The following is a 26,870-nucleotide window of genomic DNA, read 5'->3' on the forward strand; positions in this document are numbered from 1 at the left end:
TCTGCTCTGTCCCCTGGGCACTCTGAGCCCTCCCTGTGGCAGCCCAGCATTGCCCTCAGCCCGGGGATGTGCAGGGCTCCAGCTGTGCTCACTGGCAGAGCATGCAGGACACGCTCCAGGAATGCAGGAATCTGACTGGAAGCGTGTGCCCTCTTCCCTGCACCTCTCCCTCTGCTCAGTCTCACTTAAAAATAACTTTACAGCTGTTCTCTCTTCATGAAACAGCCAGATCTTCATGCAGAAGGTGCCCCCTCACTCGAGAAATAATGATCCAAAGCCCCTTTTTTGCTTCAGGAGTGATGTGTTTGAACATGTCCCTTCTTTCTGTCTTGAATTATTTCATCTTGCAGCTCCACAGATCTGTTAATTACTTTCTAAATTGAGGGGGTTTTTTCCCCTTTGAGCTATTAATTCAAATAAATAACCTTGGAAAGGTCAGAGTGGAGCTGATTTCTCCTAGTTGCATTGGTAGGGATCTCTCACACTTCCTTTATTTCATTGTTACCCAGTGCTTGGGAGAAACCTCTTTTTGTCTTGAGGGCTGCAAGAGCATTTTTAACGAATCACTTCCTTTAATTCTGTTGTAAATCGTTTTTCTCCAGTATGAAAAATGCCCTATTAACCTGTTCTGTTTTCAAAGTCCTTGTCCTTTTTTAGTTGCTACCAAATAGAGGTGATCTTTGGAGAATTTCCACCTCTTCCCCCTTTTTTAATCTCCACTCTGAGGGAAGGATTTATATAGACTGCTAAATTTAGAGAAGCCTCCAGCAAGCTGGAGAGGAGTTGTTTGAGGATTTCCTGCCCTTCCCTTTCCAGAGTTAGCTTTTCTTAGGGTGGCCTGTGCAGGGTTTCTGTGGTGAGCTGGACACTGGGCTCCTGTCCCTGTCACCTTCTGTCCTCCTTTCTGCCAGAAATAGAAATAAAAATCAACGCTGCAGCTGCAGCTGGCCATGAGAATGTTCTTGTTTACATTTGTTGTGGTTTACTGTCATCTTTGGCTGTTTATTTTCTCTCACCTCAAGATATCATGGATTAATTGTAATATTGCTGGACAGTCTCCTCAGGAATTTCCATAGACTTTTAAAAAAGCATCTTCTTGAAGGCCATTTTGATGACATGAACCCAAATTTTCTCTCTGTGGTGAGGGAATTGTTTCTTGGATTGACTTTGCAAGAACTTACTCCTTCCCTTTTCTAATCTCCCAACCCAATTACTGCAAAAGATGTTTCATAATGTGCTTTTTCTGCTATAAATACATCACCTGTAGATAATTTTGGAATTGGAGTAAAGCAGTTAATGAGTTTAAACAGAAATAAAGACAGTAGAAATAGGCAGAGGGGTTTTTTTGTTTTGTTTTGGGTTTTTGGGGTTGTTTTTTTTTTTGTTTGTTTGGGGTTTTTTTGGTGTTTTTTTTTTTTACAAACTCATTGACATTTATCCCTCTGTAACTTCAGGTGTGGAGAAGTGTTTGAGTCTTGAGTTTGTATTTGAGTCTTGTGTCTTAAGGTACAAAATCCTCATAGCTTTTCCACTGGCTTTCCTATGGGTTTGCTTGGCATCTTAGAAAATGGGCACTCCTTCCTCTGCTTCTGTTTGGAACAGGAAAATATTTTCCTGGACTAGCTGGAAGTCTAAACCAGAGGTGACCCTGCCCCCCAGCCATGTGGTCTTCAGTTTTTATTGTCAGCTGAGTTTATTCTTTGCAGTAAATACGTGTGTTACCATACATAGCATGCCAGTGCTAATTGTGCTGAATGAATGCTCTGATGAGTGTTTCTAACTGTCTTTATTTCTGAAAAGATCTCAGAATTACCCAGTAGTGGAGTTCTAGAACCATGGACTCCTCCTTTGAGAGGAGCACTCGGCATCATTGGATGGAGCCCAGCCAGGCTTCTGTGCCTCCTATTCCATGGATTCAGGTCCTTCAGGTTGCTTAAAAGTGCACAAATGTTGGGGTTGGTGTGCCTGGGCATTGGGCTGAGATACCTGCAGGGCTGTGAAACACTCAGAGCTGTGTTTGCTGTGGCACAGGTGGTGCCAGGAGCTGCTGCTGCCCCACCCAGCTCCGTGCCCCTTTTCCATGGAGTCACCCTGTGGGTATTGCCTGGCTCCAGCCAGGGCATGGTGTCACTTGGAAAACCAGTTTGTGGGCTTGTGGTGCTGTGCCCTGATTCCTTTACTGTAAATAAGTCTGCACATGCTCCTTGAGCAGTTCATTCTGTGATCCCACAGACTTCTGTTCTCGTTAACAAATGGGTTTGTGCAGATGCTTTCCCTACTGGAGGAGTGTATTTATTTCACTTGTATCTTTCTGAGGAATGCAGAAAATACAACGTGGAATGTGGAACTTTAAGACACAGCTTTTCATAACCACAAAGTAGAAAAAGTCGCAGAGTTACAGAATGGTTTAAGTTGGATGGGACCTTAAAGATGATTTAGTTTCACCCTCCTGCCATGGCAGGGACACCTCCCGCTGTCCCAGGCTGCTCCCAGCCCCAGTGTCCAACCTGGCCTTGGGCACTGCCAGGGATCCAGGGGCAGCCACAGCTGCTCTGGGATGGAAAAGGAAACCTGTCTGAAAGGAAACCTGTCTGAAAGGAAACCTGCACACGATTTCATTTTGCAAGTCTGACAGGATTTCTCATGAAATCAAATGCTGTGGCAGACCAATCCTACTTTAGAACACTTTTGTCCCCAGAATCCTCTGGGACCTGGCACTGGCCACGCCTGGCATGGCAGCACACCCACTCATGCCTCTAAATCAGCCCTGTGCATTTTTCCCATGCCAAGCACACCCAGGTCACAAACACAGGGAGGAGAAGAGAGGCAGAATTATCACCCACTATTAATGTTAAAAAAATTTTAGGAAGAAGTTCTTTACTCAGAGGGTAGTGAGGCCCTGGCACAGGGTGCCCGGAGCAGCTGTGGCTGCCCCTGGATCCCTGGCAGTGTCCAAGGCCAGGCTGGACACTGGGGACACAGTGGAAGGTGGCAGGGGTGGCGCTGGATGTGCTCTGAGGTCCTTTCCAAACCAGTCTGGGAATTTATGATTTTTGTTTTGGGGTATTTTTTTTTTCTTTTGTGGAGAGCAAGGGAGTGCTTGAGAATGGGGAGTCGTTTTTGGCTGGTAAAATGAGAGTAAGGCTTGTGCAGGGCTTTGGAGGCAAAGGGCTTTAATTCACGACCCTCACTTCTGGCTCTGGGTGAGCTGGGCTGCTCAGAATCCTGGAATAATTTGGGATGGGGCACAGCTTCTCTGGGCACCCTGTGCCAGGTCCTCCCCACCCTCACAGGGAGGAATTTCTTCCCAATATCGGACCCATGTGTGTTCCAGTGCCCCCAGAGCTCCCTGACCCCAAATATGCACAGATAGCTCTAGAACCTGTTTGTGCCTTTCTGTCTGCTCCTTCCCGTCCTTTGCCAACCCCCAGGAAAATGAAAGCAATGTGATTTTCATTGTAGATAACTTTGAGATGTTTATCCCTGTCCTGAGGAAGGGCTGAGGCAGGATAATTAACATGGAGACAGGAATAGAAGCTTTGTGTTGATGGGAAAAGAGCAGCATGTCTGGAGTGGGAGTGCAGGGATTACACGAAGAGCAGCTCTAAAACCTCCCAGGGAGGAGGGAGAATGGACTGGATTGTTCTGATTTATGGCTCTTTGGGGGTAATTTTATTGACTTAGAGAGCTCCCAACATATTTAACTTCACATTCATTTTCCTTCCCTGATTGTTCTTTGCTGTTGTAGTTTGTTGACTTTTGGTGACTTGCCTTGATTTCTGCTTCTCTGACCTCACTTCTTTCTCTTCTGTGCCTTACCTATTCCACTGCACGTGGAGATAAAATGATGGGGCTAATTATGGCATTCAATCATTCTGTCTTCCCACATTTCATCTATTTATTGGACTCTCTGATTGTCCTTCCACCCCCCAAAAATGTTCAAAAACTGGTCTCTCTCACATCTCTGTCCTTGGGTAGTGGTGGAGGATCTGCCAGGTGCTCTTGGTGTTTGGGAGCACTCTAGGTCTTAATTGAGCACCTTGTCTGCAATTTTAGAACTCAAATTCCAGAACGTGAGCCCTGGAATCTGCACCTTTCAAGGGAAAGGTGAAAGCTGAGGAAATAAAGCTGACCCTGCACTGCTCTGACCTCTTTGCTTTCATTCCCAAACTGCAGCAGCACCATGGAATGGTGTGGGGTGGGAAGAGACCTCAAATCCCACCCAGTGCCCAACCCTGCCATGGCAGGGACACCTCCCCCTGTCCCAGGCTGTTCCCAGCCCCAGTGTCCAACCTGGAACTGAACATTCCAGGGATCCAGGGGCAGCCACAGCAAATCTGGCAATTCCATCCCAGCCCCTGCCAGGGAACAATTCCTAATTCCCAGTATCCCATGCAATGATGTTCTGAAGCCATTCCCTGTGTCCTGTCCCTCCATCCCTTGGCAATTGTCTCTCTCCATGTTTCCTGCAGCTCCTCCAGGCCCTGCAAGGCCACCCTGAGCTCAGCCCAAAGCTTCTCCTGTGCAGGTGAACAATGCCAGCTCTGCCAGCCTTTCCTCCCAGCACAGCTGCTCCATCCCTCTGCTCATCCTGCTGCCTCCTCTGGGCTCTCTCCAGCAGCTCCAGCTCCTCCCTGTGCTGGTGATTTTGCCCTTGTTCTGTCTAGAGCTCACCAGGGAGTCTCAGAGAGAGGACAGGAAGCAGCAAACTCTCTGAAGGGAGCTAAGGGAGCAGAAAAGCTGCTCTCTGATAATATCAGAACATCAAATCCAGGACTCCTGAGGTGTCGCAATGTTCCTGTCCCAGCCAAGGTATTTTCATCTGGGTACCAAACCTTCCAGGAGCTGAGCCCAGAGAGGGGACATTGCAGCACTCAGGGTTCAGCAGTGGGGCTTTTGTAACTTTGCCTCGTGTTTTCCACATCATCTCAGGGCTCTCCACACAAAGCCCTGCCTTCAACAGCTCTTCCTGAGCTGCACCAGTGGCACTGGGAACTGGGGCTTTTTCTTCTGACAAAGTGCTTGAGTTTGGTGTTAGGAACTCCAGGTGGTTTGTTCCATACACAAGAGACCTGGCCTGAGCTGGAGGAGGGCAGGGATGGATGGGATTTTGGGAATTAGGAATTGTTCCCTGGCAGGGTGGGCAGGGGCTGGGATGGAATTCCCAGAGCAGCTGCGACTGCCCCTGGATCCCTGGCAGTGCCCAGTTCCAGGTTGGACACTGGGGCTGGGAGCAGCCTGGGACAGTGGGAGCTGTCCCTGCCATGGCAGGGGGGGAATGGGTGGGTTTTAACATCCCTTCCAGCCCAAAGCTTTTGGTGATTCCATGATTTGGTACACAATGATGTCAGAAAATTATGATGATAGTGACAGAATGGAGCATACTTGAAGTGATTTCTTCGGGGTTTTAAAAAGGCAAATTAAAAACACTCTGTGTATCAGTAGCACTTGAAAAATCTGGAGAACACTATGAAAACATTCTTTTGCAAGGTGTTAAATTTTCTCAGGATCACTCTGCTCATAGCCAGGCTCTGGTCCTGGATTAGATGACAGAGTCTTTTTGAAGGGTGACTTCTGAAATCGTTTTCCCTGGCTCTCAGTAAGGTGCAGGTGGCCTTGAGGAGGACAGTCAGATTTTTACTCTTTTCCTGAGCTCCGGGGACAGGAACGTGCCCCACAGGTGCTGCAGTCACCCAAGGCTGTTCCGGCTCAGAGCAGGAACCTGCTCTGCTTTCTTATCAGGAGCTGCAGTTCCCTGCCATGTGGGCAGCCTGTTTGCCTTTGTGCTGGGCTGATTCATGGCCATTCTTTCCAGGTGAGCATCCCAACCTCTGCTCTATGGAGTCACGCCTGCTCCTTCCACATCCCAGCTCTTGAGGATGCCTGACAGCAAATTCCAGGTCAGGGCCAGGATTTAGGATGTGCTCAGGCTGCTTTGCTGGGATCAGGGGCGTCAGGGCTGCTTGTGAATCCTGAATTTCTGTGTGTGCAGGTCTCTCATCCCATCCTCACACATGGAATTCATCCTGTTCTTCCCAGAAAGGGTGGCCAGGCCTTGGGAAGAGCTGCCCAGGGGGGTTTGGAGTCCCCATCCCTGGAGGTATCCAAGGAGTGTCTGGATGTGGCACTCAGAGCTCTGGGCTGGGGACAGGGGGGTGACAATTCAGTCACAGGTTGGACTGGATAGTCTTGAACTGCTTTTTCACCTGCAGTGATCCTGGGATTTTTAAGTGAGGACTCCCCAGAAAAGGTTCTAAGAAATTGTATTAAGCATTCCTTTCACGCTGTGGTAACTTTTACACTGGGCTTAGCTAAGAACAGCAGAGGTTTTGACTTTAAATGGGGTTTAGCAAGTAGACCCCCTGAAAGTGGAGAACAGTCTTCATGTGAAAAGTTTTATGTGGTTAAATATTGATGAAATCAGGTTTTGAACTTAGCACTGTGCATTTTTTGCAGGTATTCCCTAAAAATTGGTGCTTCTGGCACATGTTAAAACAGGATGAGCTAAAGGCACTTAAGATTTTTGACTACATTATAATTTTGGAGCTGAATGTGCATGGGAAAGTTCCAAGTAGCTTGTGAAAGCTTCAGTTTAAACTTCATTAATTACTTGAAATGGTGATGAGTTTTTTTTAATGGCTCGTGATTAAAAAAACAAAAACAAAAACACACAAACCAAAAAAACAACTCCCACTCTCCACAAGAAAAGACTGCAAAACCCCCACAAAAACCTGTGTTCTGTGCTGCTTTTTTGGGAATTGCTTTGAAACTGGGATCCAGGTGTCCCAGAAAATGTCAGGATTTCAGGTTCCACACCTGCTCCCTGCTGCTGTGTCTCAGGTTCTGGTAAAACCCTGCCAGCAGATTGCTGAGGAAGCTCCTGGTAGGAAAAAGAAGCACAAAGCAACCCCTGACAAAACCCTGCCTGCTTTATGAGGCTGGGAAAGGGTTTTTTAATAAGGCAAGAACGATAATTAATGCACAAACTTGCTTTGAAGAAGCTTCCAAATGAATCCTCCTTGTGATGGGAGGAAAATCATTTTCCCACCTCAATCCCTACATTTCAACCTGTGGGTGTTTGGTGGAACAAAAAACGAGCTGTGAGCGGAGAGGTTTGTTTTCCATCTCCAAAGAATTGGGAATTAAGCAGTTTTGTTGCTAATTAATCAGGAATTAGGCAGTTTTGTTGCTAATTAATCAGGAATTAAGCAGTTTTCTTGCTGGTTAATCAGGAATTAGGCAGTTTTGTTGCTGATTAATCAGGAATTAAGCAGTTTTGTTGCTAATTAATCAGGAATTAAGCAGTTTTCTTGCTGGTTAATCAGGAATTAGGCAGTTTTGTTGCTGATTAATCAGGAATTAAGCAGTTTTGTTGCTAATTAATCAGGAATTAGGCAGTTTTCTTGCTAATCAGGAATTAGGCAGTTTTCTTGCTAATTAATCAGGAATTAGGCAGTTTTGTTGCTGATTAATCAGGAATTAAGCAGTTTTCTTGCTGATTAATCAGGAATTAAGCAGTTTTCTTGCTGATTAATCAGGAATTAGGCAGTTTTCTTGCTGATTAATCAGGAATTAAGCAGTTTGGTTGCTGATTAATCAGGAATTAGGCAGTTTTGTTGCTAATTAATCAGGAATTAAGCAGTTTTGTTGCTGATTAATCAGGAATTAGGCAGTTTTGTTGCTAATTAATCAGGAATTAGGCAGTTTTCTTGCTGATTAATCAGGAATTAAGCAGTTTTGTTGCTGATTAATCAGGAATTAAGCAGTTTTCTTGCTAATTAATCAGATATTAGGCAGTTTTGTTGCTAATTAATCAGGAATTAGGCAGTTTTGTTGCTAATTAATCAGATATTAGGCAGTTTTCTTGCTAATTAATCAGGAATTAGGCAGTTTTCTTGCTAATTAATCAGGAATTAGGCAGTTTTGTTGCTAATTAATCAGGAATTAGGCAGTTTTCTTGCTGATTAATCAGGAATTAGGCAGTTTTCTTGCTGATTAATCAGGAATTAAGCCGTTTCCCTGCTGCCTTCATCCCAGCCCGTTCCTGGAGCGTTCTGCTGGGGCAGGAACATTTTCCATCGGTCGCTCGGAGTGGGAGCTGCATGGAATTACTGCCAGTGGAAACTATGCTGCAAGAGGCTGGGCAGCAGCTGCCCTGCTCAGCTCAGCTGCATTTTCCATGCTCCTGCTAATTAGCAGAGGGAAGCTGACTAATTATTGACGTCACCTCTTTCCAGTCCAGCTTACATTTTGTTCCCAGCTCCCTCCAAGCATGCGGGACTCTGCTCAGGAATTCGCTGTCACACGCACAGGATGCTCTGAGAGGTTTTGGTTTTTTTTTTTTTTTTGTTTTGGTTTGTTTTGTTTTTTTTTCACCAAGGGCTGGGCTGCCTTTGCCTTATAAACGCCGTGTGCAGCAGTCAGGGCTCCCAAAAATCCCGGGATTTCTTTGGGAATCGCTGGGCACCAGCCCTTAAAATGCATTTCCGTAATTTCCATTACACTTTCAGCTCTCTCATCGCCTGCCTGGCAGATGGAGAGGTCTTCACCCAGCCAGAAACAAGGGTAGGTTTCGCGGGATTATTTCTGGGAATTCTGCTTTTGGAGGGTTTGGACTTGCAAGGAAATTCCAGTTTGCCATAAAAGTCTCGGAGCTTGGGAGTCTGCAGCAGCCTGCTGTGGTGGGAACAATTCCATCTCTGGGAATTGCTCAATTTTAGTTCTGTGTGGTTGGGAAAATCAGTTCAAGTTTTCCCTTCAGGTTGCTTTGATTGCGTGGAGTGCTCTGAATTTTCAGCAAATATTTAATTCTGATTTTGGTGGTGAGATCCACTAATCTGAAATCCCTTCGATACTTCTCCTGTCCTGGGATTTATTTTTATTTTTATTTTTTCCTGGTAAAACTGTAAGAAATCCTCTTGGGTCTCTATTTAGCTGATTGTCAGTATAAAATAATAAGAAGTAATGTGTAATAATGTATATAATGTAAAATAATATGTATTATTTAATAAAATAATAAGAAATAATGTAAATATAAAAGAATATTAAATATTTATCAGTCCTGATACAATGAGCTGTTACTGCTAAGATACTTCAGGGACAAAAATTTTTTTTTTTAGTGTCATAGTGCCAAAGTGACACTTCTGACCACTAAAATCACATTGAAATAAATATTTAAAACAACAAAACAAAACAAAACAAACCAGATTTCTCGGGGTTTAAATACGGAATGGGAACTTGGCAATGCAATTTTGGGGTGTATTTTCCACGGTTCCATCTCACCTTTGAGGCTCCCAAACACCAGATCTTTGTGGGGAGGCTCCTGCTCCTGTTTCAAGAAGTTGGAGAAGCAGATCAGCTCTTTAGAATGTTCAAAATCTTTTAAAATCTCTGTAAAATAGAATTATTTTATACCCAGCTGTGGGGAGTGTGTGTGGTGGATCTTCTCAGGGAGGAAAATGAAATTCTGAATTAATTTCTGCCTCTTTTACGTAATTTCCCTGTGTTTCCTCCCCCCCCCCCCAATAATTGAAAATATTGTAGTAAAAAGCCCTCAATGAAGTAATGCTTATTGTGGCTTTATCCTGAGTTTCTGGGAAGCTTTTAGGGACAGAAAATAACCTGGAAATTCCTCAGATTTGGATCCTGAACCCGTTGGAATAAAACACTTAGGAAGGAGCTGGCAGCTCCTCTTGTGTCTGTCCTTTGTCCTGGAATCCTGCAGGCAAAGTGGAAGTGCTTTCCAGAAATTCAATTTAAAATAGCAGGAAAGCAGGAGATGTTCAGGACTTGATTCTGTGCGCTGAGTCACTGAAGAAAATCACATTTAGCTTGAAAATCAGGTTTGTTTTTTTTTTTTTTCATTTTTCTCTATTAAAACTTGTGTTGGTTCCCTTGAAATTTGCACATTTGGGCAAAGGCTTGGCAGACTTCTTTTTTTTTTTCCCCAAGGGTTTTTGGGTATAAACTTTCTAAGAAAAATATATTTTCAGTATCTTACTGTTGCTAAATCATGGTGTCTTGTCCAGCATTTATTCCTGATAATAATGTGAGTGATATTGTCACTTAATTAATGATAATAATCTGTTTCAGTGATACGAGTGATGAGGCAGAAAACTTCATTCTAGAAAGAAAAAAAGAAAATAAATGAAGCTGTTACAATAATCAATATTGAAGAGTGGAAGTTTAATTCACCCTTACCAGCGACTTTTCATTTTTAATTAATTTCATTATTAGTTTCTTTATTAATTTCTTTCTTATCCTGTCCCTCCAGGCCAAATTTGAATCCCTGTTCCGACCCTACGACAGGGACCTCACCTTTCAGTATTTTAAAAGTTTCAAAAGAGTGAGAATCAACTTCAGCAACCCTTTGTCTGCAGCAGAAGCCAGGATCCACCTGGACAAGACAGAATTCCTTGGAAAACAGCTCAAACTTTATTTTGCTCAGGTAAAAAAGGGTTCCTGGGAGGGATTAAAGTTTTCCTTGTTCTGATTCCCATAAATCCTCCAACTGATGGGTTTTAGGAAAACTTTGGGATAACAGGGTTGGAAAGATGATGGAAATTTTGGGAACTTAAGCTTTTTTTTTTTTTTTTTTTTGCATTGGGTTTTGTGCATGTTTTCTGAGAAGACAACTTCTTTTTCTAGAGTTTCTCCCAAATTTCTGGAAATCTGGGAATTGTTTCAAGTATTTATTATTTCAGCGTGCCAGAATTCCTTCATGGTCTCTTTTCTTTTGTCACATTAATTAGAGAATCCAAGGTTGTTCCAGAGCTCCATGGATTTGGAGACTGTGGGTATTTCCATTTCTGGGAAAACCTTGGATGAGAATGAGCACATTCCAAGAATTTAAAGGGTTGGGGGAGTCTGGGAGGGCTCTGCCAGCACCCACAAAGTGCCTGGGGGATCCAAGGTTTGGAGCTGCACATTCCAGATTCTGGAACTGCACATTCCAGGTTTGGAGCTGCACATTCCAGACTCTGGAGCTGCACATTCCAGATTTTGGAACTGCACGTTCCAGGTTTGGAGCTGCACATTCCAGACTCTGGAGCTGCACATTCCAGATTTTGGAACTGCACACTCCAGGTTTGGAGCTGCACATTCCAGACTCTGGAGCTGCACGTTCCAGATTTGGAGCTGCACGTTCCAGGTTTGGAGCTGCACATTCCAGATTTTGGAACTGCACGTTCCAGGTTTGGAGCTGCACATTCCAGACTCTGGAGCTGCACATTCCAGATTTTGGAACTGCACATTCCAGACTCTGGAGCTGCACATTCCAGACTCTGGAGCTGCACGTTCCAGATTTGGAGCTGCACATTCCAGGTTTGGAGCTGCACATTCCAGGCTCCAGAGCTGCACGTTCCAGGTTTGGAGCTGCACATTCCAGACTCTGGAGCTGCACATTCCAGGCTCTGGAGCTGCACATTCCAAATTTGGAGCTGCACATTCCAAATTTGGAGCTGCATATTCCAGGCTGTCCCTTCCCTTCCCAGTATTGGGAATTTCCCCCAGGGCAGATCTGGAGCTTTGTGCTCTCTCCTCCTGCAGGAATTTGTGCTCTGCCTATCAGGCTGCTTTTCCCGCTGTTTTTCCAGCTGCTTTTCCCTCTGAAAACTGAGTGGGAATTTCAGATTTTTAGGGAACACCATCCCATTGGAATTTCAGACTTTTAGGGAAGAACATCCCATTGGAATTTCAGACTTTCAGGGAAGAACATCCCGTTTGAATTTCAGATTTCCTTGCAAGAACAACCCAGTAGAATTTGAGATTTCCAGGGAAGAATATCCTGTTGGTTTTTCAGATTTTAGGGAAGATCATCCCGTTGGAATTCCAGATTTTCAGGGAAGAACATCCCATTGGAATTTCAGATTTCCAGGGAGTAACATTTCACTGGAATTTCATATTTTTAGGGAAGAATATCCTAGTAGAATTTCATATTTTCAGGGAGGAACATCCCATTGGAATTTCAGATTTTTAGGGAAGAACATCCTAGTAGAATTTCAGATTTTCAGGGAGGAACATCCCATTGGAATTTCAGATTCTTAGGGAAGAACATCGCATTGGAATTTCAGATTTTTGAAATAGAACATCCTGGTAGAATTTTATATTTTTAGGAAAGAACTTTTCCATAGAATTTCAGATTTCCAGTGAAGAACATCCCATTGGAATTTCAGATTTCTGGGGTAAATATCCCATTAGAATTTCATATTTTTAGGGAAGAACATCCCAGTAGAATTGCATATTTTCAGGGAGTAAAATCCCTGTGGAATTTCAGATTTTTAGGGAACACCATCCCATTGGGATTTGTGATTTCCAGGCAACACCATCCCATTGGAATTGCAGATTTTTCGGGAAGAACATCCTGCTGGAATTCCATAGTTTTAGGGAACAACATCCCATTGGAATTCCAGATTTCCAGGGAGTAACATTTCACTGGAATTTGAAGTTTCTGGGGTAAATATCCCATTAGAATTTCAGATTTTTAGGGAAGAACATCCCAGTAGAATTTCAGATTTTCAGGGAGGAACATCCCATTGGAATTTCAGATTTCCAGTGAAGAACATCCCAATGGGATTTCTGATCTCTAGGGAAGAAGATCCTGTTGGCATTTCATATTTCCAGGGAACACCACCCCATTGGGATCTCTGATTTTCAGGGAACAACATCTCACTGGAATTTCAGATTTCTGGCAAAAATACCCCCGTAGAATTTCAGATTTCCAGGGAAGAACATCCCATTGGAATTTCAGATTTCCAGGGAAGAACATCTCATTGGAATTTCAGATTTCCAGGGAAGAACATCCCATTAGAATTTCAGATTCTTAGGGAAGAACATCCCATTGGAATTTCAGATTTCTGGGGTAAATATCCCATTAGAATTTCATATTTTTAGGGAAGAACATCCCAGTAGAATTGCATATTTTCAGGGAGGAACATCCCATTGGAATTTCAGGTTTCTAGGGAAGGACATCCCGTTGGAATTTCAGATTTTTAGGGAAGAACATCCCATTGGAATTTCAGATTTTAGGGGAAAATACCCCAGTAGAATTTCAGATTTCTGGGGAAGGACGTCCCGTTGGAATTCCAGATTTCCAGGGAGTAACATCCAATTGGAATTTCAGATTTTTAGGGAACACCATCCCATTGGAATGTTAGATTTTTAGGGAACAACACCCCACTAGAATTTCAGATTTTTAGGAAACACCATTCCATTGGAATTTGAGATTTTCAGGGAACACCATCCCATTGGAATTTAGATTTCCAGGGAACACCGTCCTGTTGGAATTTCAGATTTTTAGGGAACAACATCCCCATAGAATTTCAGATTTCCGGGGAACACCATCCCATTGTAATTTCAGATTTTTCGGGGAAATGTCCCACTGGATTTCCAGATTTTTAGGGAAGAACATCCCATTAGAATTTCAGATTTTTGGGGAAAATATCCCAGTAAAACTTCAGATTTCTGGAGAAGGACGTGCTATTGGAATTTCAGATTTCCAGGAAGTAACATCCAATTGCAATTTCAGAGTTTTAGGGAACACCGTCCCATTGGAATTTGAGATTTTTAGGGAACACCATCCCATTGGAATTTGAGATTTTTAGGGAACACCGTCCCATTGGAATTTGAGATTTTTAGGGAACACCGTCCCATTGGAATTTCAGAATTTTAGGGAACACCGTCCCATTGGAATTTGAGATTTTTAGGGAACACCGTCCCATTGGAATTTGAGATTTTTAGGGAACACCATCCCATTGGAATTCCAGATTTCCTGGGAACTCTGTCCCATTGGAATTTCAGATTTCCAGGGAACACCGTCCCATTGGAATTTCAGAATTTTAGGGAACACCGTCCCATTGGAATTTGAGATTTTTAGGGAACACCATCCCATTGGAATTTGAGATTTTTAAGGAAGTCCGTCCCATTGGAATTTCAGATTTCCAGGAAGTAACACCGTCCCATTGGAATTTCAGAATTTTAGGGAACACCGTCCCATTGGAATTTGAGATTTTTAGGGAACACCGTCCCATTGGAATTTCAGAATTTTAGGGAACTCCGTCCCATTGGAATTTCAGATTTCCAGGAAGTAACACCGTCCCATTGGAATTTCAGAATTTTAGGGAACACCGTCCCATTGGAATTTGAGATTTTTAGGGAACACCATCCCATTGGAATTTGAGATTTTTAAGGAACTCCGTCCCATTGGAATTTCAGATTTCCAGGAAGTAACACCGTCCCATTGGAATTTCAGAATTTTAGGGAACACCGTCCCATTGGAATTTCAGAATTTTAGGGAACTCCGTCCCATTGGAATTTCAGATTTCCAGGAAGTAACACCGTCCCATTGGAATTTCAGAATTTTAGGGAACACCGTCCCATTGGAATTTGAGATTTTTAGGGAACACCGTCCCATCGGAATTTCGGATTTCCCGTGAACAACACCCCGCTGGAGTTTCACGTTTCCGTGGAACCCCATCCCTCCGGGATTTCCCATTTGCGGGCGCCCCGCTCCCATTCCCGATTAACGGGGTCCCGATTACCTTCCTGTCGCAGACTCTGCACATCGGCAGCTCCCGCCTGGCCCCCCCGAACCCCGAGAAGCAATTCCTGATCTCCCCGCCCGCCTCCCCTCCCGTGGACTGGAAGCAAGCGGAGGATGCCACCCCCGTGATCAACTACGACCTGCTGTGCGCCATCTCCCGCCTGGGGCCAGGTGAGGCCGCGCTCCCGGTTCCCGGTTCCGAAGGGCGCCCCGGGACGCGCGTCCAACCTTCCGCAGCTTTGCCGGGAGCCGGTGCCTTTACCCCTCCTCCCCTTGGCTGCTGCTTCTGGCCATCGCCCTTCCTTCGCTCTCTGTCTCTTTCCTCCCGTTTCTCTTTGCTGTTTATTTGTATTCTCGTTGCTTTCTCTTTCTGGCCATTTCTGTTTGTGTTGATTTCTGTTTCTATTGATTTCTGTTTCTATGGATTTCTATTTCTATTGATTTCTGTTTCTATTGATTTCTATTTCTATTGATTTCTGTTTCTATTGATTTCTATTTCTATTGATTTCTATTTCTATTGATTTCTATTTCTATTGATTTCCGTTTCTATGGATTTCCGTTTCTATTGATTTCTGTTTCCATTGATTTCTGTTTCTATTGATTTCTATTTCCATTGATTTCTGTTTCTATTGATTTCTGTTTCTGTTGATTTCTGTTTCTATTGATTTCTATTTCTATTGATTTCTGTTTCCATTGATTTCTATTTCTATTGATTTCTGTTTCTATTGATTTCTGTTTCTATGGATTTCTGTTTCTATTGATTTCTGTTTCTATTGATTTCTATTTCTATTGATTTCTATTTCTATTGATTTCCGTTTCTATTGATTTCTGTTTCTATTGATTTCTGTTTCCATTGATTTCTGTTTCTATTGATTTCTATTTCCATTGATTTCTATTTCTATGGATTTCTGTTTCTATTGATTTCTGTTTCTATTGATTTCTATTTCCATTGATTTCTATTTCTATTGATTTCTGTTTCCATTGATTTCTATTTCTATTGATTTCTATTTCTATGGATTTCTGTTTCCATTGATTTCTGTTTCCATTGATTTCTGTTTCTGTTGATTTCTATTTCTATTGATTTCTGTTTCCATTGATTTCTATTTCTATTGATTTCTGTTTCTATGGATTTCTGTTTCTATTGATTTCTGTTTCTATGGATTTCTATTTCTATTGATTTCTGTTTCTATTGATTTCTATTTCTATTGATTTCTATTTCTATTGATTTCCGTTTCTATGGATTTCTGTTTCTATTGATTTCTGTTTCTGTTCATTTCTGTTTCTGTTCATTTCTGTTTCTATTGATTTCTGTTTCTGTTGATTTCTGTTTCTATTCATTTCTGTTTCTGTTGATTTCTATTTCCATTGATTTCCATTTCTGTTGATTTCTATTTTATTTCTATTTCCATTTTATTTCTATTTATGTTTTCTGTTTATTTTTATTCTTATTGCTTTCTATTTCTGTCTATTTCTATTTCTTTCTATTTCTATTGATTTCCATTTCTGTCTATTTCTATTTCTGTTGATTTCTGTTTCTGTTTATTTCTATTTACATTGTATTCCTATTTATGTTTTCTATTTATTTTTTATTCTTATTGCTTTCTATTTCTGTCTATTTCTATTTCTGTTTCTATTTATTTCTATTTCTATTCATTTCTATTTCTACTTACTTCTATTTCTATTTTCTATTTCTATTTTATTTTTATTTCTATTTATTTGTATTTCTATTTATTTCTATTTATTTCTCTTTCTATTTTATTTCTATTTAAACTGTATTTCTATTTCTATTTTCTAATTATTTTTTATTCTTATTGATTTCTGTTTCTGTCTATTTCTCTTTCTATTTCTTTCTTTTTCTACTTCTTTTTCTATTTCTTTCTATTTTATTTTATTTCTCTTTTTATTTTCTATTTTTTATTATTTATCTCTATTTCTGTCTTCTATTAATATTTTTGTTTCTGTTTATTTTTATTTCTACTTAATTTTCTCTATATCTATTAATTTCTGTTTATATTTCTGTTTATTTTCATTTCATTTCTATTTTTGTTTCTACTCCTTTTTTTATTTATTTTTATATCTAATTATGTTTTCTTTATTTATATTTTTAGTTCTGCTTTTAAAGTTTTTTTTATTATTTCAGTTTATTTTTATTTCTGTTTCCATTTATTTGTTTATATTTTCTATTTATTTTTTATTCTTATTTATCTCTATTTCTGTCTTCCTTCTATTAATATTTTCTTTCTGTTTATATTTTTATTTCTGCTTGTTTTTATTTCTCTTTATTTTTGTTTCTGTTTATTTTTCTCTCTATTTCTCTTTTTTCTGTTTATATTTCTGTTTATTTTCATTTTTTTTCTATATTTGTTTCTACTCCTATTTTCTATTCTAATCTATTTTCTGTTCTATTCATATCTAATTACGATTTCTTTCTATTTTTATATTTATATTTTTAGTTCTGTTTTTAAAATTTATGTTTATTTTTATTATTTCTGTCTATTTTTTCTTCTGTTTATTATTTCTATTTCTATTTATTTCTATTTTTTCTGTTAATTTTTATTTTTCTTTATTTTTCCTTCTATTTTCCTTCTATTAATACTTTCTATTTTTATTTCTCTTCCTTCTTATTTCTCCTGATACTTTTCTTTATATTTTCTATTTATATTTTCTCTCTTTCTGTTTCTCTTTTCCTTCCCTTTACCTTTACATCCACATTTTCTCTCTATTCATTTTTAATTCTATTCATATTTTCTTTCAATTCATTTTTATTTCTCTTTCCCTCAGAGGGGGGAATCTCAGTATCCAGCTAAAATTCCTTGGAATTTCAGAGGATAAATCCCTGCCGCTCCTTTCTTTTGATCTCAACATTTTATAACTTTTAATACACAAGAAATTATAAAACACATCATTTATAACTTTTTCATATTATTTTTAAATAACATTTTTACATTTAGTTTTAATACCTGTGGGGTTTTTTTTTTTTTTTTCAGTGTAACGTTGGCGTGTAAACTTCGTGCTGAAATTTGTAATATTAATATAACAAATTATAACGTGAAATATCTAAAACACCTTCTTGGATTATAACTTTAAATATAATTTTTTATATATATCAAACGTCATTATTTATTTAAACTTTACTATTAGGTATTTTTATAGAATTACAGTTTTGTTTGTCATCGTTGATAATTCTCAATATAAATATAAGAAATTATAACATATACAATATATAAAACAAATTTGTAGATGCTAATTTTTGAATACCGTTTTCTGGATATAATTTTTAATACCCTCTATATATTTTTTATTTCTTATAATTTTTATATATAATTTTATCTATTACAACCTTCTGTGTAGTTTATAATATTTTTCCATGCTATAATACTTGCCTGTAATAAAGATTATATAATTTTATTTGGTTTATATATTATATTTTATATCATTTTAATATATTAGAATCTTTATATGTTATGATTTCTTATATAATTTTAATAAATTACTTATATATTATGATTTTTATATTGTTTTAATATATAATTTATATATTATTATTTTAATATATTGTAGTTTAGATATCATTTTTACCTATTATTTTTATTATAATTTCATATTTTATTATCTTAACATCCCATTTTTGTATATTATTATTTTGATATTTTAGATACAATTTTTACATACAATTATTTTTATCTATTGTAATTTTAACTATTATTTCTATCTATTATAATTTTATATGTTACTATTTTCACATCCCATTTTAATATTATTTTATTGTATTTAGACACAATTTTTTATCTATTATTATTTTATCTTTTATAATTTTAGGTATTATTATTTCAAAATCCCACTTTAATATATTATTAATATATTTGACACAATTTTTATTTATTACTATTCAGTCTATTTTATCTGTTCTTTCAATATCCCATTTTTATATATTATTTTACAACATTTCAGCACAATTTTAATCTATTATTATTTTTTATCTGTTACAATTTTATATATTAATATTTCAACATCCCATTTTTATATATCATTACTTTATTTTGACACAATTTTTATCTCTTATTATTTTACCTATTATAATTTCATCTATTATAATTTTATCTGTTATTATTATTCCAATATCCCACTTTAATATATTATTTTACTCTATTTCGACACAATTTTTCTCTATTATTATTTTATCTATTATTTCAACATCCCACTTTAATATCTTATTATTTTGCTGTATGTAGATGCAATTTTTATATCTTATTATTTTACCTATTATAATTTTATCGAGTGTTATTTTATCTATTATAATTTTATCAGTTATTATTTTATCTATTATAATTTTATTGAGTATTATTTTATCTATTATAATTTTACCGATTATAATTTTATCTCATTATTTTATCTATTACAATTTTATCTATTATAATTTTATCTGTTAATATTTCAACACCCCACTTTAAAATCTTATTATTTTGCCATGTTTCGACACAATTTTTATCTCTCATTATTTTATCTATTCTAGTTTTTTTCTATTATTATTTTATCTGTTATTATTTCATCATCCCACTTCAATATCTCATTATTTTGCTCTCTTTTGACACAATTTTAGTCTCTTATTATTTTATCTATGAAAATTTTATTGAGTATTATTTTATCTATTATAATTGTATAGATTATAATTTTATCTCATAATTTTAATTTTATCTCATAATTTTATCTATTATGATTTTATCTATTATTTCAACACCCCACTTTAATATCTTATTATTTTACCATATTTAGACACATTTTTTGTCTATTACTTTATCTATTATAATTTTATCTATTATGATTTTATCTATTGTGATTTTATCGATTATAATTTTATCTCATTATTTTATCTATTATGATTTTATCTATTATTTCAACACCCCGCTTTAATATCTTATTGTTTTACCATATTTCAACACAATTTTTATCTCTTATTATTTTATCTATTATAATAGTATCTCTTATTATTTTATCTATTATAATTGTACCGATTATAATTTTATCTCATTATTTTATCTATTATGATTTTATCTATTACTATTTCAACACCCCACTTTAACATCTTATTATTTTGCCATATTTTGACACAATTTTTACCTCTTATTATTTTACCTATTACACTTCCATCTGTTATTATTTCATCATCCCACTTCAATATAATCATTATTTTACTCTCTTTCGACACAATTTTAATCTCTTACTATTTTATCTATTCTAGTTTTATCTATTATTATTTTATCTACTATAATTGTATCGATTATAATTTTATCTCATTATTTTATTTATTATAATTTTATCTGTTATTATTTCAACATCCCACTTTAATATCTTATTATTTTGCCATGTTTCGACACAATTTTAATCTCTTACTATTTTATCTATTCTAATTTTATCTATTATGATTTTATCTGTTATTATTTCATCATCCCACTTCAATATATCATTATTTTACTCTCTTTCGACACAATTTTTATCTCTTATTATTTTATCTATTATAATTTTATCTATTATTATTTTATCTATTATAATTGTATCGATTATAATTTTATCTCATTATTTTATTTATTATAATTTTATCTGTTATTATTTCAACATCCCACTTTAATATCTTATTATTTTGCCATGTTTCGACACAATTTTTATCTCTTATTTTATCTATTCTAATTTTATCTATTCTAATTTTATCTGTTATTATTTCAACATCCCACTTTTATTTTGCCATGTTTAGACACAATTTTTATCTCTTATTATTTTATCTATTCTAATTTTATCTATTATGATTTTATCTGTTATTATTTCATCATCCCACTTCAATATATCATTATTTTACTCTCTTTCGACACAATTTTAATCTCTTATTATTTTATCTATTATAATTTTATCTATTATTATTTTATCTATTATAATTGTATTGATTATAATTTTATCTCATTATTTTATTTATTATAATTTTATCTGTTATTATTTCAACATCCCACTTTAATATCTTATTATTTTGCCATGTTTCGACACAATTTTTATCTCTTATTTTATCTATTCTAATTTTATCTATTCTAATTTTATCTGTTATTATTTCAACATCCCACTTTTATTTTGCCATGTTTAGACACAATTTTTATCTCTTATTATTTTATCTATTCTAATTTTATCTATTATTATTTTATCTGTTATTATTTCATCATCCCACTTCAATATATCATTATTTTGCTCTCTTTCGACACAATTTTTATCTCTTATTATTTTATCTATTCTAATTTTATCTATTATGATTTTATCCGTTATTATTTCATCATCCCACTTCAATATACCATTATTTTACTCTCTTTCGACACAATTCCATACACAATTACCTTACCCATCCCAATTTCCCATCGAAACTTTTCCCTCTTTCCACTTTTCTCCCCTCTCAATCAAACCCACCCCAGCACCTCTGGTTCCCGAATCCCGCACTTCCCTTTTCCCAAAGGAACTTCCCGACGGTTTTTTTTTTTTTTTCCCCCTGTGCAGGTGACAAATACGAGCTGCACGCGGCCACCGCCACCACCCCCAGCGTGGTGGTGCACGTTTGTGACAGCGACCAGGAGCAGGAGCAGGAGCAGGAGCAGGGCAGGAGACCCAAACCCAAAATCGTCCAGACCCGCCGGCCGGATTTCAGCCCGGCCCACCTGAGCTGAGCTCGGCTCGGCTGCTCCTGCCCAGCCTTCCCAGGGAAATCCTGCTCTGGCAGCAGCACCAGCAGAGTTCCGCGCTCCCTTTGATCGGGGTGAAGCAATTCCAAGTGAAATCTGCTCCAAGTGAAGCAATTCCAAGTGAAATCTGCTCCAAGTGAAGGAATTCCAAGTGAAATCTGCTCCAAGTGAAGCAATTCCAAGTGAAATCTGCTCCAAGTGAAGCAATTCCATGTGAAATCTGCTCCAAGTTCAGGAATTCCACGCTCAGTTTGCTCCAAGTGAAGCAATTCCAAGTGAAATCTGCTCCAAGTGAAGCAATTACAAGTTAAATTTGCTCCAAGTGAAGAAATTCCAGGTTAAATTTGCTCCAAGTGAAGCAATTCCAAGTGAAATCTGCTCCAAGTGAAGCAATTCCATGCTGAGTTTGATCCAGATGAAGGAATTCCAAGTTAAGTTTTCTCCAGGTGAAGCAATTCCAAGTTAAATCTGCTCCAAGTTCAGGAATTCCAAGCGAAATCTGCTCCAAGTGAAGCAATTCCAAGTGAAATCTGCTCCAAGTTCAGGAATTCCGAGTGAAATCTGCTCCAAGTGAAGCAATTCCACTCTCAGCTTGATCCAGGTGAAGCAATTCCAAGTGAAATCTGCTCCAAGTGAAGCAATTCCATGCTGAGTTTGATCCAGATGAAGGAATTCCAAGTTAAGTTTTTTCCAGGTGAAGCAATTCCAAGTTAAATCTGCTCCAAGTGAAGCAATTCCAAGTGAAATCTGCTCCAAGTTCAGGAATTCCAAGTGAAATTTGCTCCAAGAGAAGCAATTCCACGCTGAGTTTGATCCAGGTGAAGGAATTCCAAGTTAAGTTTTCTCCAAGTGAAGCAATTCCAAGTTAAATTTGCTCCAAGTGAAGAAATTCCAGGTTAAATTTGCTCCACGTGAAGGAATTCCAAGTTAAGTTTTCTCCAAGTGAAGGAATTCCAAGTGAAATCTGCTCCAAGTGAAGGAATTCCACTCTCAGCTTGATCCAGGTGAAGGAATTCCAAGTTAAGTTTGCTCCAAGAAATTCCACGCTCAGTTTGCTCCAAGTTCAGGAATTCCAAGTTAAATTTGCTCCAGCTGAAAGAATTCCATGCTGTTTGCTCCAAGTGGGGGAATTCCAAGTGAAATTTGCTCCAAGTGAAGGAATTCCACTCTCAGCTTGATCCAGGTGAAGGAATTCCAAGTGAAATTTGCTCCAAATCAGGCAATTCCAAGTTCAGTTTGCTCCAAGTGAAGGAATTCCAAGTGAAATTTGCTCCAAATCAGGCAATTCCAAGTTCACTTTGCTCCAAGTGGAGGAATTCCAAGTGAAATTTGCTCCAAATCAGGCAATTCCAAGTTCAATTTGCTCCAAGTTCAGGAATTCCGTGCTCAGCTCGGCTGCCGACGTGCCGAGTGAATTCCCAGATCCCTGGGAGCAGAGGATGGGAGAAGGGCACATTTTGGGACACAACAGAACTACCTGGGCTTCTTTTTTTGGGGAAAAGCAGCTGGGGGAGGCTTTCCTTGTTGTGATTCCCATAAATCCTCCAGCTGGTGGGGGTTTGGAAAACCTTGGGATAACGGGGTTGGAAAGATGATGGGAATTTGGGGAATTTAAACCCTTTTTCTTACACTAGGTTTTGTGCATGTTTCTTCTTGGTCTTCTCAAGTAATTTGCTTTCTTTTCTAGAGTTTCTCCCAAGTTTCTGGAAATCTGGGAATTGTTTCAAGTATTTATTATCTCAGAATTCCTCCTGGATGTGTACATACATTGACATATTTATATTTGGTTTTATTGGCACTCGTTTTCCAGCAGGATTCAATTCCTCCAGCACCTTTTTGGTTTTTTTGTTTGTTTGTTTTTGGTGCTCTGGAAGTTGTGCTTTTTAAATTTTAACCTTTGAAATTCCTGCGGAGTGGTTTTTACCTGGCAAAGCAACGGGGCGGGGAGGGTGGGGAAGTGCAATAGGAGAGTTGTTGGAATACATGGATTTTAAATTATTTAAGTTCAGGTAATTTATATAAATATATCTTCAGTAGGATTTGTTTGGGAGCTTTGACTTGGGGGGGGGGAGGGATAAATAATAAATAAATAAAGGACTCAAATAATGCTGATGGTGCATATTCAGAGCAGGGGGATTTTTCCAGTGGGAAAAAAAATGATGGAGAAACTTGAAAATCTGCATTTTTTTTGGTGAGTAAAGATTTGCTAGGAATGGGAAAATTCCCCCCAGGAAGCAGTGAGGAGAACTGGAGTGCCTTTTCCTTGTCCATTCCTACTCCAAGCTGCTGCACACTTGGATGATTTTTTTTTTTTCCACTGGCTTTGGATATGCAGAAATCCAAACTTTCTGAGCTTTGCTTCCAAACTCAGCTGGGATGAAATGCTTAATGCCAAGGAATGCTGATTTAGGCAGGAAATATGTGGGAGAAGCTTTAGGATTTTTTTTTTTTTTTAATGGCAGTGTTTAAAGGCTCCTAAATGCAAATCTCAAAGAAGAAAAGTGGCAGAAATATTTTATTACTGTTTTTTAAACTGGAGATCCTCACCTTGAAGCAGGGTTCGGGATTTTTTTGGAAGAGATAAGAATTGCTATCCATAGAAAATACCACTTGGGGTCTTGGAAAAGAGAGATTTGAGGCTCTCATGGTGTTTTTAGGAATCAAACTTGGGCTCTCTCTTGGTTCGCTTTTGCCACAGTTGGTCTGAGAAGAGATCGAAGCAAATGCTGACTGAAATTCCAGGTTCACACCTTGATTTTTAAAATAATATTTGTTCTAAAAAGAATGGAGCCATTCCAGGCTGTGGTGCAGGGAAACAGAGAGTTCTGGGAGGCCTGGAATTCCTGCCCGGAGCACAAATCTGGGCCTAGAGACCAGGAATATACTGAATTTTCTGCTCTAGCTTGGATTGTTACCCCCTGGAAACTGGAACAAAGCCTGGTGCTGGTGTCCGAGCAGCCCTGGCTCCACGGGAGCTGTTGGGAAGAGCTCGTTCCAGGGATTGCTGGAGCTGGACACGCAGGAAAATTCAGATTCTTTTGGGTTACTCTCAGCTGGCTCCGCGTGCTACGTTCAATACCCAAAATATAAAGGAATTACGTGGAGGAAAAACTTTGTAGGTTCGCCACAACTGCCTTGAAGCCTTTCCAAGACTTTTCCATGTTTCTCAGATGACTGCTGGACTTCGTGTGCCACCACATTCAGATTGAAACATCGGGAATGATTGCTGTCCTTCCTGTCCTTTTTCCACGGGAAACCAAAGCACGAGTTTGGCAGTAGAAACCCGGGTGGCTGCCGCTGCGTTTGCCGCAAAAGCAGAGCTGCTTTTCGGATCAAACCATCGATAAATCTGATTTTTTTTTTTTTTTTGTCATTGTAATTCCTGACCCCTGCCTGAGGTGGGAGCCGTGGAAATCTTGGAATGCTCCCAGTGTTTTCCTGGTTGGATCTGCCACCTCCTGTCCTCATGACTCCAGTGTGCTGCTTGCTTTTCCTGGTCCTTTTATTTTTGTAATGTTCCGATGGATGCTTAGTTGGTATTTTATACACTTGTATAGCACGGGGCAGATTGAAATTAAAATATTTTGTTGTCTTCTTGTAAATGTCCTGGTGTTTTCTGCGTGGAACCACTCAAAAGTTCAGCTCCAAAATGGGAATTTTCAGCTTCCAAAGGGGCAGAATGTTGTGCCAGGCCCTGATCAGTTGATTCCCAGAAGAGCTTTCCAGCCTTCAGAGAATTGCATGATCTCCAAATGTGAGAATCTGCTCCATGAATAAAACCCAGTGGGGGATATTCCAGTGAAAACCTGATTTTTTTTTTTCCTGTGCCTCAAGTTCCTAATGAAGGTATCAACATCTTCCTGCTCCAGAATAATCCCTGTGCATTCATCATACATTAAATATTTATATTAAAAATTAATAATTTCCAGAGAGGCTGTGGATTTCCCATCCCTGGAAGTGGATGGGAATTCTCAACCTGGGAATGAGATGAGCTTTAAGGTCCCCCCATCCCAAAACATTCCGTGATCCCGTGATTTTAGAAGCTCCTGGGATATGAAAATACACCAATATTTAAATGGCCTTACCTGATAACTCCAAGTCCTTTTGTTGCAAGAGAAATTAAGGAAAACCAAGCAGGTTTTATCCATGGGTGGGGATGGAAGGCCTGTGATGGCAGAAAGGGATTTCTGGTGCTCTTCAAGCCCGCCCTTGTTCTCCAGGTGAAGGCAACGACCTCTAAAGGACCAACATTCATTTTTTATCAGTTCTGTTTTCCAGAGCGGCACCGAGTGAGGCGACTCTGCTTTCTTTGAAACTGGATCAGTCGTTCTTGTTTAGTCCAGACTTGCCAGGGCTGGGGAGGGAATGAACTCCAGAGGCTCTGGAACCATCTGAACAGTTTTGGAACCATCTTTCAACAATTCCAGCAGGGGTTTTGCCCTCGCCATCATCACCTGCCCACTCAAGATCTGCTTTTGGTTTGTCTTGGGGAACACAATTTCTTCCTTCTTGGCTTTTATCCTGCCTTGCCCAACACATTTCAGAAACATTTTCCAGTGAATTATTCCCTGATAATGCTTTTAGTAGTTCATAATTGGATTTGGAAAGACAAAACGATGATAAGGACATCCCCCAAGATGCTGGTAAAGAACATTTTGACATTAAGCTTTCAAATAATACCAAATTTTTAATGTTACAGGCAGTGAGGCAGGAGCACAGGGGTGACTCCAAGGACAATGGACAGGATGGAGCTGGCAGGGCTGGATTTATCTTCCCTGACAAAATTCCCATTGATAACGGGGGACTGTCACATTCCAGAGTTTGTCATGTTCAGTGTGCCTGTGTTTTCCTGCCAGGAATTCCTTTTGTTTGGAGTTCCTTTGGATCTGGGGAAGGGGCTGGAAAACACATCCCGGGAGGAGCAACTGAGGGAGCTGGGGAAAAAAAATTCCTCCTGCTGTCCAGCTGAGAGTAGTTTGGGATTAGAAACTGGGAAAGAATCTTTGCCTGTGAAGGTGGAGAGGCCCTGGCACAGAGCAGCTGTGGCTGCCCCTGGATCCCTGGAATGTTCAGTTCCAGGGGCTGGGAGCAGCCTGGGACAGTGGGAGGTGTCCCTGCCATGGCAGGGGTGGCACTGGATGATCCTTAAGGTCCCTTCCAACTCAGCCATTCCATAACTCCGGGATTGCTCCACCGTGCCATTCCTAATGCCGTGACTAAAGGATTTACTAAATGTAATGTTTCGCTGCATTGGGATGAGCTGCCAGGGAGGTTTGGAGTCCCTGCCTCTGGAAATGTCCAGGAGGAATCTGGATGTGGCCCTTGGGGTGACGCTGATGCTTCTGGGGTGGGACTGGGTGCTCCTGAAGGGCTCTTCCCACCTTGAATATTCTGGGACTAAATCGCTGAATCTGATTTCCAGAGGAACGGGGAGCTGCCCATAGGTGGAGCTAAATACCCAACAATGGGTTTATCCTGAATAAAACCAACTCCACACTCGGCCTCCAGCTCCCACTCCCATCCCCACAGCAAATGTGGAAAAGATTTTTAACATCCCACTCACTAGTCCATGATTTTATGATCCCACCTTTGCAAGCTGCCGTTAATGCGCTTCCCTTGGT

General features: G+C 39.0%; 1 protein-coding gene across 3 annotated transcripts in view; it reads left to right on the forward strand.

Moving 5' to 3' along the window:
* RCAN1 (regulator of calcineurin 1) overlaps positions 1-23,209 on the forward strand; it is a 42,265-nt gene extending 19,056 nt beyond the window's left edge. The window contains exons 1-4 of one of the 3 annotated variants that reach the window (XM_062488209.1): positions 8,366-8,565; positions 10,274-10,476; positions 14,568-14,710; positions 21,068-23,209. In XM_062488209.1, the coding sequence (XP_062344193.1) occupies positions 8,479-8,565; positions 10,274-10,476; positions 14,568-14,710; positions 21,068-21,234 (600 nt within the window). In that variant the 5' untranslated portion in view covers positions 8,366-8,478 and the 3' untranslated portion in view covers positions 21,235-23,209. Of the gene's footprint in view, positions 1-8,365; positions 8,566-10,273; positions 10,477-14,550; positions 14,711-21,067 lie in introns of those variants that run through there. The other 2 variants (XM_062488208.1, XM_062488207.1) reach the window with 2 other exon arrangements.
* Positions 23,210-26,870: the final 3,661 nt, after the last annotated feature.

This window comes from Cinclus cinclus, chromosome 2 (assembly GCF_963662255.1).
Source record: "Cinclus cinclus chromosome 2, bCinCin1.1, whole genome shotgun sequence".
Classification (NCBI taxonomy): domain Eukaryota; kingdom Metazoa; phylum Chordata; class Aves; order Passeriformes; family Cinclidae; genus Cinclus; species Cinclus cinclus.